The sequence below is a fragment of the Physeter macrocephalus genome, chromosome 4 (assembly GCF_002837175.3).
Source record: "Physeter macrocephalus isolate SW-GA chromosome 4, ASM283717v5, whole genome shotgun sequence".
Taxonomy (NCBI): Eukaryota; Metazoa; Chordata; class Mammalia; order Artiodactyla; family Physeteridae; genus Physeter; species Physeter macrocephalus.
In genome coordinates this window covers 50317674-50330123 of record NC_041217.1, presented here as the reverse complement: position 1 = coordinate 50330123, position 12450 = coordinate 50317674, and the positions used below count along the sequence as shown (strand labels likewise).

General features: G+C 37.8%; 1 protein-coding gene across 1 annotated transcript in view; it reads right to left on the bottom strand.

Annotated features, from left to right (window-relative positions):
* The window catches only part of CEP350 (centrosomal protein 350), a 145571-nt gene that overhangs the window by 112912 nt on the left and 20209 nt on the right, over window positions 1–12450 (bottom strand). The window contains exons 7-9 of the mRNA XM_055084187.1: window positions 9768–10390; window positions 5609–5722; window positions 1917–2030 (exon numbers count right to left, since the gene is read on the bottom strand). Coding sequence (XP_054940162.1) covers window positions 1917–2030; window positions 5609–5722; window positions 9768–10390 — 851 coding nt within the window. The remainder of the gene's footprint in view (window positions 1–1916; window positions 2031–5608; window positions 5723–9767; window positions 10391–12450) is intronic.

The following is a 12450-nucleotide window of genomic DNA, read 5'->3' as shown; positions in this document are numbered from 1 at the left end:
GGTACACGGGCCTCTCACTGCTGTGGCCTCTCCCGTTGCGGAGCACAGGCTCCGGACGTGCAAGCTCAGCGGCCATGGCTCACGGGCCCAGCCGCTCTGCGGCATGTGGGATCTTCCCGGACCGGGGCACGAACCCGCGCCCCCTGCATCGGCAGGCGGACTCTCAACCACTGCGCCACCAGGGAAGCCCTAGATAAACTCTTAATACAGCTTTAATACAGTTTAATGACTCTCTGTCTTGGTCACTGCCACAGTACACACATGGGAATTAGCCCATCACAAAACTGGATAAATACAATACAAGATCAGTATTTGTAAGTTATAGTGGTCCCAGTGCTTCATTTCAAACTATGCCCCTGACAACTAATATCACATGAAAAATACTTTGTTATATTTTTTAAATGTAAGAATTAGTGTAGTTTACATTCAGATAATTCATGTTCCTATAAAATTTTATTTTTTTATTTGTATACAGCCAGGGTCATTCTTGTATGACATCTACAGTTAACAATGGGTGTCACAAAGTAAGTTATTTGCCACTCTTCTGATTAGTCTATGACCAGAAAAACAAGCACCTGGTCAGAAATCACTGCCCCGACACTCCTATTCCATGTTCCCATAAGACTTCATAAGTTCCCTATTCTACATTCATTACTCTTTACTGTAACTACATATCTACTCTTTCCCTGACAAGATTATAAGTTCCGGGCTTCCCTGGTGGCGCAGTGGTTGAGAGTCCGCCTGCCGATGCAGGGGACACGGGTTCGTGCCCCGGTCAGGGAAGATCCCACATGCCGCGGAGCAGCTGGGCCCGTGAGCCATGGCCGCTGAGCCTGTGCGTCCGGAGCCTGTGCTCCGCAACAGGAGAGGCCACAACAGTGAGAGGCCCGTGTACCGCAAAAAAAAAAAAGATTGTAAGTTCCAAGAGGGCAGGGGCTATGTGCATCCTCCTTACCACTGTATTGCCTAAGCTTAGAATACCCCAATGGCTCACATATAGCAAGTGCTCAAAAATATTTGCATAATGAATGAATGTTTGAATGTCTCCAAACTGAAAGTGACAAGTTCCCACCTTTCTCCACTTTCTCTTGTCCCAAATTACTCATTGACTTAAATATGACATACTAAATAGCCATTTTCAATATAGCTAGAAATAATAATAATCAGTAGTAGTGGAATTACACCTAACAATTGAGTGCTTACCATGTGTCAGGTACTATATTGAGTACTTTTGGTATCAACTATTTTAGTTCTCACAACAACCTATGACAGAAGTAACTACTGCTTTCCCATTTACATATAGGGAAACCAAAGGACACCAAAATTAACGTATTTACCAAAGGAACAAAGCTAGACATGACAGAGCCAGGTTATAAATCCCAGGCAATCTGGATCAAGCCTGAAATGTTAATCACTATGGAACTAGGGAATTCTCTTTCTCCCCCCTTCCTGATTTATTCAGAGTCCAGCCTGATCACTACTAGCATGGACTGCCAGACTTCTCTTGTGCAACATTTATTCTCTTATGAGAATGAGTGAAGGAACTTAGCTACAGTCATAAGCCATCCCTTTGTATATAAAAGTTCACTACATAAAAATCATTACCTTTAATCTGGTTAATTTCTATTAAAAATAATGACAGAAAAAAATTGGAGGGGGGCATTGTTCAATATCATGGTGAATATATGGTTTGGTGAGTATACATATACATGAAGATTTATCAAACTATACATTCTAAATATGTATAACTTACTCTATGTCAATTATACCTCAATCAAACATACATATACAAAATAATGATACATAAAATATACTGAATTTTTGCATGTGTCGAATAATGAGAACATTTATTTCCGTGTAGATGCCATTTCACTAATATGTGACTTTAGGATGGGCCTGATATTGAGAAAACCAACCTGTTTTGCATTCTGGACTTGATAACTGTGCTACCTTTTGGACTTTTCTTACTGGCTTGACCACTTTCTTCTCCTTACTTTTTTCAGCAGGTTTTTCTTTCATAGAGCTATCATCTGAAAAGCAGAAACATATATAGCAAATATTGTAACGATTGCTACCTACCCACTCATCCTCCCCCCCAGAATGAAAAATCTGTATAAAGTATATGATTCAGGCAGAGAGAGAGAAACCTTCACTGATGCTATTTCTTTGACCCAAAGGCTACAATGCCAAGTCCTCTTACAGCAAAGTCTAGAGATTACCATTACTCCACTGTTAGGTTCCAATTCTTTGTTATTTTTTTCAGGAAACCCTTGAGAAATTCACCTCGCTTTCACAAAATAGAAGATGCTGCAACAGTAATGCTTTCCAAGCTAGATCATAGCATTTATAGAATCTCAGAGGTGAGCACTTTCACAGACTCCTTTTCATTTAAAAATTCCTACTTAACTGAGACATTCATGACCTTCTAGAGTAAAACTTTATAAAATATTCAGTATTCCTAAATTAGGCCCTTTTATGATTATGCCAGTGAAACATGTCAAGGTATTTCACACACACACACATAAATTACTACTCACTAATTTTTTTTTTTTTTTTTTTTTTTTTTTTTTTTTGCGGTACACGGGCCTCTCACTGTTGTGGCCTCTCCCGTGGCGGAGCACAGGCTCCGGACGTGCAGGCGCAGCGGCCATGGCTCACGGGCCCAGCCGCTCTGCGGCATGTGGGATCTTCCCAGACTGGGGCATGAACCTGTGTCCCCTGCATCGGCAGGCGGACTCTCAACCACCAGGGAAGCCCACTACTCACTAATTTTTAAATTCCAATCTCGGGAAATAAACTGAACATACAAATTTGAAAATTAATCTCAATCACAGATCTGGATAAAGGTACTTTAAAATACATATAGAGCTCTGCATTCTGGGCAAAGAAGAAGTAAATGTGAGTCAAAGGCCCTGAGGCAGGAGCATACTTAGTGTCTAAGAAACAGCAAGGAAGCCAGTGTGAATGAAGTGAACAAAGAGAAGAGTAGTAATAACTAGGGTCAAGAGACATAACCGAGGGCAAGATCATGTAGGGCTTTATAGCTCATTGTAAGAAATTCAGGTTTTACTCAAGAATAAGATAAGAAATTTTTGAGCAAAGGAGTGATATGACCTAAATTAAATTTTAACAAGGTTACTCTCACAGCTGCGATGAAAACAGACCCATTAGAAGAAGGGCAGAAGCAGGGTAACCAGTTAGAAAGCTACTGCAGTAATCCAACCAAGAGACTGATGGTGGATGGCTTAGACCTAGGTGGTAGGGGAAAGTGGTTATATTTCAGACAATGTTAGATATAAGGTGTGAGAGAAATACAGTGATCAAGGATGACTCAAGATTTGGGACCTGAACAATCAGAAAGATAAGATTAACTAAAATGCAGAGACTACCACAGGAATAAGTTTAAGGGGTGTACCATGACCCCATTTAGTTAGTTAGCTAGCTCTATTTTTGGATATATTAAGCTTAAGAAATCTATTATGTATCCAGGGGAAGGTGCAGAGTTAGCAGCTGGATATCAATATGAGTTCAGAAAAGTCTGGCCAGAGACATAAATTTGGGAATCATCAGCAACAGAGCATATTTAAAGTCCTGAGACTAGATGAGCTTGCCTAGTTTGTATATAGATAAACAAAAAACTTAAAAAACACAAAAGGAAAAAGAAAGGGGTGGAGGAGTAAAGAAGAGAAAAGAAAAAGAAAAAAAAGAAAAGAAAAATAAAGAAAACAGCACAGATCCAAACACTGAGACCAGGATATGCTGATGTTCAGAGATCACAGAGTCGATTAGGAAAAAAACAACTAAAAAGGAGCAGCTAGACTTAGGAGGAAAACTAAACACTTATGATATCCTAGACAGATGACAAGTGAAGAATTTCAAGGAAGAAGTGATCAGTGAAGTCCAATGATGCTGAGAGATCAAGTAGGATGACAAATGTGAATTAAACATTGGATTTAGCAATGTGGAAGTGTGGAAGTCACTGATGACCTTGATAACAGCAGTCCACAGACATGTAGGAGCAAAAACCTAACAGAAAGGTTTCAAGAGTAAAACAGAGGAGAACAATTGGAGACAATGAAGATAAGGCAACTTTCTGAAGTTTTGCTGTAAGTAAAAGAAGAGAAACAAGGTAGTTGCTAAAAAGAGTAGGGCCAAAAGAGGGGTTCTTTTATGATCGTTGAGATAACAGCATGTTATCAAACAGTATGTTGATGGGCATGACCTCGTAGAGAGGGAAAACTTGATGATACAAAAGAAAGAAAACAAGGCTGAAGTAATGTCCTTCAATACACAAGAGCAAATGGAATATAAAACACGAGTAGATGGGTTTAAGATAGGAGCCCAGGCAGAGTTCACCCACCATATCAAAAGAGAAGGCAGACTATAATACACAGACCTCTTTAAGAGTTTTTTGACGTACATCATTCCACTAGTCTATAATGATACTGTTCTATGAAGTATATAGTTATTATTCCTATTTTACAGATGAGAAAACCAAAGAAGAGAGGTTATGTAACATAGATAGCATAAATAGCTAATATGTGGCAGAGCCAGAATTTGAACCCTTTTAAACTGATTCCAAAATCTTTGCTCTTAACTATTATATTATATTTCCTCTCCACATGGGAAAAAAATTTCTGAAAATAGTGTTCCAACAGTAACAGTAGAAAATTGGACTGGATACTTAATGCCACAGTATTTACTAGCAAAATCTCCACTGGGGCTTACTAGAAAAATCTCAGGCTTTAGAGTGAGACAGACTTGGTTTTGAACCTTGGCTTCAATTCTTAACTTTATGCAACCTTGGGAAAATTACTATTTGGGCCTACATTTCCTCAACTGTAAAACATTCAGAAAACTAAGTACCCAGTAGCACCTTGCCCAGAATCATACAAGGTGTTCAATAGTAGTAACATGAGTATGACCTATTTCCCCTCTTCCAATCTTCCATAAGTTCCTCCTTCCAATCCTCTAACATTATTCCCTTCCTATAATGTTCATTTCTCTCCCTGCATTTTGCCTTCATGTTAGTTATCTTATCTGCTGCCTGCCAAATTACTGACCATTTCAAAGATCTCAGAGATCTAGTAGAAGTAAACTTCAACTAGACTCTACTATGTTTTCTTCAAATCAGACAAGCCCAGCTCAGAAAGACCCTTAGTTTAAAAATAGCCTAGGGCTTCCCTGGTGGCGCAGTGGTTGAGAGTCCACCTGCCGATGCAGGGGACACGGGTTCGTGCCCCGGTCCGGGAAGATCCCACATGCCGCGGAGTGGCTGGGCCCGTGAGCCATGGCCGCTGCGCCTGCGCGTCCGGAGCCTGTGCTCCGCAACGGGAGAGGCCACAACAGTGAGAGGCCTGCGTACCGCAAAAAAAAAAAAAAAAAAAAGCCTAGTTTCTGCCTCATCAGCTATGTATGCTAATTTTAACCCTGGAGCAGAGCCCAGAGGCTAATAGAGCCTTACAACTGACACCATCACTACTTTAGTATACCATGCAGTTAGAAAAGGGAAATATCTTTAGTTTGGTAACAATTTTATGTTTAAGTATTGCATGTTAGACAGTATGCATGATAAAACACTCAAAACCTAGGAACACTCTACACTCACCTGCAAAGTGAAGTGCTAAGTCACGATACAGTTCTCTACTCATGTTCTGAAACTCAGCCTCCTGCCACACTTTCCCATCAGGTGTTCGAATCTTGGTCTCTGAAGGATTGAAGCCTAATATATAACCAACAATACAGAACATTCTTATTAAAGTTGCATTAAAAGTTTTGTCTGTTATATTCTTTTATAAGTGACATAAAATTAATAAACTATAAAATTCACTCTTTTAAAGTGTACAACTCCCTGGTTTTTAGGCTATTCAGAAAGTTATACAACTGTCACCACTATCTAATTCCAGAGCATTTCATCACCCTGAAAAGTAACCCTGTGCCCATTAGCAGTCACTCCCCACACCATTCCCTCTATTCCCTGGCACCTACTAATCTATTTTCTATCTTTATAGATTTGCTTGTTCTGGACATTTCATAAAAATAGAATCACACAATATGTGGCCTTTTGTGTCTGGCTTCTTTCACTTAGCATTTTGTTTTCAAAGCTCATCCACCTTATAACACATACAGAAGCTTTATTTCTTTTATTGTTGAATGATATTCCATTGTACAGATATACCAACATTTGCTTATCCATTCATCAGGTGATGAACATTTGGGTTGTTTCTACTTTTTGGCTATTATGAATAATGTTGCTATAAACATTCATGCACGTGTGTGTGTGTATGTATATGTTTTCAATTCCCTTGGGTATTACACCTAGGAGTGGAATTTCTGGGTCATATGGTAACTCTATGTTGAACTTTTTGAGGAACTGCCAAACTGCTTTCTAAAGCAGCTGCACCATTTTACATTCTCACTAGCAATGTATGAGGGTTCCAATTTCTCCATATCCTCACCAACACTTGTTATTGTCTGTCTTTTTTATTATAGCCACCCTAGTAGGTGTGAAATGGTATCTCACCGTGGTTTTGATTTATGTATCCCTAATAACTAATGATGTTGAAAAGGTTTATAAGCTTTCAAAAGAGGAATGCATCATTAGCTACCACATAATATGTTAACAAATACTGTTTGAAAGAAGTAAGCTTCAGTGAGACCAAGCAATATACATTTGTTCAAAAAGACTAGAAATGGAGATGCACTAAATTAAATGATAAAAGAATGGAAATCATAAATTATGGATATCAGAGCTACAAACTACCCTTTTCAAGACTAAAAGAGAGACAATGCTACTCATTCTCCTTTTCTTTGAATACAGACATTAATTGCTATCATCTGTCTGATTTTGCCTACGGCTGAACAAATGGACAAGCTGCTGTCTACATAGGCAAAATGCAGCCAAAGTATGGAAAACAGTTCTTTAAAACACACCTGTTCAATTTCTCAACAAACATTACATGTGTTATTTCCGAGAAATTATCATTCTAATTTCCTACTTCAAATTTATCACTACTCTTTTAAGAAATATACAGAACTTAGAATGTTATTTTGCAAAAAAAAAAAAAAGTATAGAATATGGATGATAATCAGGGTAGCAAAAAGATTTATATTTTCAAATGGGCTCCACTTACCAAAGAATCGCCATTAAATATTTTATAAAATTAAATCAATATAAAGAATGGAGTCAAAAATTGGTAGAAGTGCTTTAGAAGTGTTAGATAAAATGTACTGGTAAATTAATTACATGTCTAATAAAAAATAATCTATTCAGCTCTTAGGAACAACAGCATAAGCTTTATTTTACCTGACATTTGTAGCATGGGGCACACACAATTATGCCTATAGCTATATAAGGAAAATGTTTATAAACATAGTGTTCAGTCTATTGCAAACCACAGTTTCTAACAAGAAAGTGTGGCAATTCCTCGTAAAGCTACCTCCCTCCCAACATTTCTCACCCTAATTCCATCTCTCTACATTCAACCCTATCATTTTTTCTTCTCTCCTCTTTAGGAAACATTTATTTCTATGGGAGCCTTTCTTTATATTTGATCTTTACTAACAAGTTAACTTTAAGAAGCTTTCAACATCTACATCAGTTTCTCTTTCTGTTCCCCAGTTTTTATTTCCATTCTCTTTGTGCACATTTTTTCTTACTAGCTGAATTTACTGAATAGAATAAAAAATATACTGTGCATTTACTTGTGTCCAAGACACTGTACTAAGCTCTAAATAAAATACAGATGACCAGAATAGGCTCTTAACCTTCTTGGGCATTTAAACCAGAAAGAAAAAGATATGCAAACCACTAAGTATAAGGAGGAATTACATAAACGCCACTGTGTTCACTACTTCAAACTTTAAACATACACACACAAAAATGTGAAAACAAAGTTTAGAAGGGGTTTCATATGCTAACAACTGTACAAAAAGAGAAAAAAAAAACACACACACCCCCCCTCTCTCTCATTTGTATGTGAGAAAATTATCTCTGGAATGATACACAAATTGTTAACACAAGTAACCTCCAGAAAGGGGAACAGGTGGCTGGAGCACCAGAGAGATAGAGCTTTTCAATGTATATCCTTTTCATCTTCTGAATTGTGAACCAAGTGAATTTATCATGTATTTGAACAAGTGAAATTAAAATGTCACTTTAGAATACAGTATATTAAGAGGGTTTTAATTTATTCTGACAAAATGTTGGCAGAAAACCAGTTCTTCACCGTTGGGAAAAAATAAATCCATTGCTCAGGACACTGGAAACCATATTCTGTTACAATTTCTGAAATGTATACTACATGTCATTAGTTAGCCTCCCAAAAGTTGTATTCATAATATATTTTAATGTGAAAGTTAGCATGTTAAAAATTGGTAAATAAAAGGAATACACGAAATCCAGTCACAACTCAAAGGAAGTTATACTTAAGATGTTCACTCTGGTTATTTAAGGTTGTTCTCTTTTTTAACTTTTAGATTTTTATAAATTATTAAATAAAATATAGATTCAAATCAATCATCTTGACTTTGCCTTAGTGGAATAACTTTTGGAATTTCAGAACTTTGACTTCTAGAATGAACAAACCTTAAAGGTACAATCTGTATTTAATGGGTCTGATATAAGTATAGCCAAAGTTTTGGATAATCACTATCTCAGAACCAACAAGAACATTCTGACCCCACCATTTGCTATCTGCTCTGTCAACAGTGTGGACAATTATTACTACATGGCACACAAACTACTAGAAGGATGAGAAAGAATTTTACTAAGGGAATTACCCACAATTTTATCACAAATTATGTAGAATAAAATGCTAATTATCTATCTTTTATCTAATTCACAATAAATAGCACTAGCAAAACATAATAAACAACACAAAAAACTGGTAATTGCTCAAACTTTAGATAGTTAAATTTGTTCTGTTAAAATTAACAGAAGAAACAAATCTTGGCTATATTTTGATCTTCATACATTTATCCAAACTAAAAACTGAACTTGAAAAAATATCCACAAAAGAAAGGTCAGAATGGCAGGAATTTTAAGACAAACGTCTAACACAGAGTAACCTCATCAATGAATCAACTCTTTATTAAAAATTTTATATGGGTGACCCTGTGAAAATAGTTTCAGGAACAAAAAAATGCAAACTCCTAAAAACCACCATATATAAAAACTTGAGTTGGGCCAAAAACAAAAATTCTCTCTGAAAAGCATCTTCTCAGTGGAAATCTGATTTAAATATTGTTTTCTTAAACATGGAGAAAACCCCTGTCAAAATTCGAAGGTTAAGGTAACAACAGGGTCCAAATGTCAGTGCCAAAATATTCTATAACCAAGTATTAACTGGCACTGACTGAATTATCTTTCAAACATTACTTCTGAAAGAATTCCTAATTACAATCCAAATACAATGGCAGAATAAGAGCAATATTCTTTCAGTTCTCTGAAAGATGTACTAATTTTTATTTTCTCTTTTGTTCAACTTATTAAATGTTCATATAGTGGTTCTCAAACTATAAGAACCTCGAGGGACTTGTTAAAAATTCCAATTCTGGACCCTATCTCCAGAAATTCTGATTTAGATCCAGTGTAGGATCCAGGAATCTGCATTTTTAGCATGCATCCTGAATTAATTTTTTAAGGCATTAGATTTGAGAATCACACCCTGTTCTAGAGATGGTCCTCTCTACTCAAATACATCCAAGGGAGAAACGGAGACAAGGAGGCAGGAAGACAGAAAAAGACACAAAGACTGATTACGAACCTTTATATGTTGGAGCAGGTGGTGCTGTTGCCACTTTCCTGACCTTTGCTGTCACTGAGCTATCAACATTAACAACCATTACTGGATGGTCAATATGACCCAGATTCTGGCCCTGGTCATTTGTTTCTTCTGAGTGTTCCCACTGTTTCCTAATCCGCTCCTTGAGTTTTTCCAATTTAACATCATGTTGTCGCCGCTTTAGGATATCTAATCTTTGGGAATTACAGGTACTAGTAGAAGATGGAGAAGAATCAGTTAACCGTAACACTTTTGAATCAACATCACGGCCCATGTTACACACAGAAGCCTTCAAAGTGTTCTCATTTCCTTTTGCTTTATTAGGCTTTTCTTCATCACTTCTCATAGGAGCTGCCATCTTAATCAAACATTCAGAATTTTGCAATGCATCAATTGTTGGTCGATCATTTAAAAATCTAACAACTGTATCATTGACGACAGATGATTGGGAGCTCTCAAAATCACAGCAATGTATATTCCGATCTTCCTGATTGCATATCATCCGGTTCCCACTCTCAGGCTTCTCTTCATTAACATCCACACAATATATATGCTTTGACTCTAAATGGCTGGGACTTATGTTGGAAGGTGTACCACGGACTTCCCTGTTATTAAAAAATAATTAGCTTTGAATAAAGAGTACAAAAACCAGTCATACAAACTGAATAGAGAACTCTAAGCTAACATTAGAGACCCCCAAAACCTAGAAGTTCAAGTTAAAAAAAACAAAATAACCATTACTACTATTAAAATTCAATGCTCAATGCCTCCTGTCTATCAAAGTTTAGATTATGGCAAATAATCTAAATCATAATCTGCATATTATAAAATAAGAAATATGCAAAAGATGCATAGAGAGATTTCCTTAAGAACCCCAGAAAACAGGATTACAATCTGACTTTGCATATTCACTGGACACTATTACCAAAATGTACATTTTACTTCTCCATGAAATCTGAAGAACTAGGAAAAAAAGTTCTCAAATTCTGACATTTCATATGTATAACTTCTAAATAATGTATCAAATTAGAAAACAGATTGGGAGTAGAAATAAAGTGGAAGTACAGTAAATATTTTCCTCCAAATAAATGTGGTTAGTAAAGTTTAACCTCTCTGAAACACAGACTTTTCTGGCAGCTTCAAATTATGTAAAGCATATCTAGAAACACCAGAATAAGCAAAGAAGACTGGACACAGCCAAAGTACATATCACAAAGTCCATGTTCTCTACTCATAAAAACACTAGCAAAAGTATTCCTTCACAAACTATTTTTATTTTACATATCATTCAAATAAGTTATATTTTAGGAACAGAGCAGTTAATTAAAATGGAGGTTAATGAAGACAAGCCTCAGCAGTAGGAAGAATACATGAAAAACTACCCAACAGGGACTTCCCTGGTGGCGCAGTGGTTAAGAAACTGTCTGCCAATGCAGGGGACACGGGTTCGATCCATGGTCTGGGAAGATCCCACATGCCGCGGAGCAACTAAGCCCATGCACCACAGCTACTGAGCCTATGCTCTAGAGCCCGTGAGCCACAACTACTGAGCCTGCATGCCACAACAACTGAAGCCCGCAAGCCCTAGAGCCCGCACACTGCAACTACTGAGCCCACGCACCACAACTACCGAGCCCATGCTTTGCAACTACTGAAGCCCACACCCTCTAGGGCCTGGATGCTGCAACTACTGAGACCTGCACGCCTAGAGCCTGTGCTCTGCAACAAGAGAAGACACCGCAATGAGAAGCCTGCGCACCTCAATGAAGAGTAGTCCCCGCTCGCCGCAACTAGAGAAAGCCCGTGCACAGCAACGAAGACCCAATACAGCCAAAAAATAAATAAAATTTTTTTAAAAAGAAAAGAAAAAGAAAAACTACCCAACAAAGTTAGAAAAGCAGATAAACAACCATCTGAACCTGCAAGGTCTGAAAGAGTAGCATTTACCACATGTGGCAACTGAGCACTTGAATGTGGTTAGTCCAAACTGAGATGTGCTATAATGTAAATTACATACCAGATCTAAAAGATTTAAAACAAAAAAGAATGTAAAACATCTTTGTGTGTGTGTATGTGACTACTAAAAATCTTTAAATTACATATGTGTGGTTCACATTAATGGTTCCATTGTAAGTACTGATCTAAATATTTCATGTATAGGCATAAAACTCTAAATGCCACAAAAATTCTTAAGAGTCATGACTCTATTACAGCATAATATGGTAATTTTGTATCTGTCGTGAGTGCACGAGTGTGTGCATTTTTCTAAGGAGATAGTCCACAGCTTTCATCAGATTCTCCCTGGGGTCCATGACCCAAAAAACATTAGACCCTGTTCTGAATGGCTGACTATTAAACAAGATGGAGGCTGAGAACTGAGTTCTGTAGCTTCTCTCTGTAGAATCAAGACTAAATTCAATTATTTTCACTATCTTGATCAGACTGCAACAATTCACAGGTCTAAAATTAGCACATGTAAAGAATAAAATAGGGCTTCCCTGGTGGCGCAGTGGTTGCGCGTCCGCCTGCCGATGCAGGGGACACGGGTTCGTGCCCCGGTCCAGGAAGATCCCACATGCCGCGGAGCAGCTGGGCCCGTGAGCCACGGCCGCTGAGCCTGCGCGTCCAGAGCCTGCGCTCCGCAACGGGAGAGGCCACAACAGTG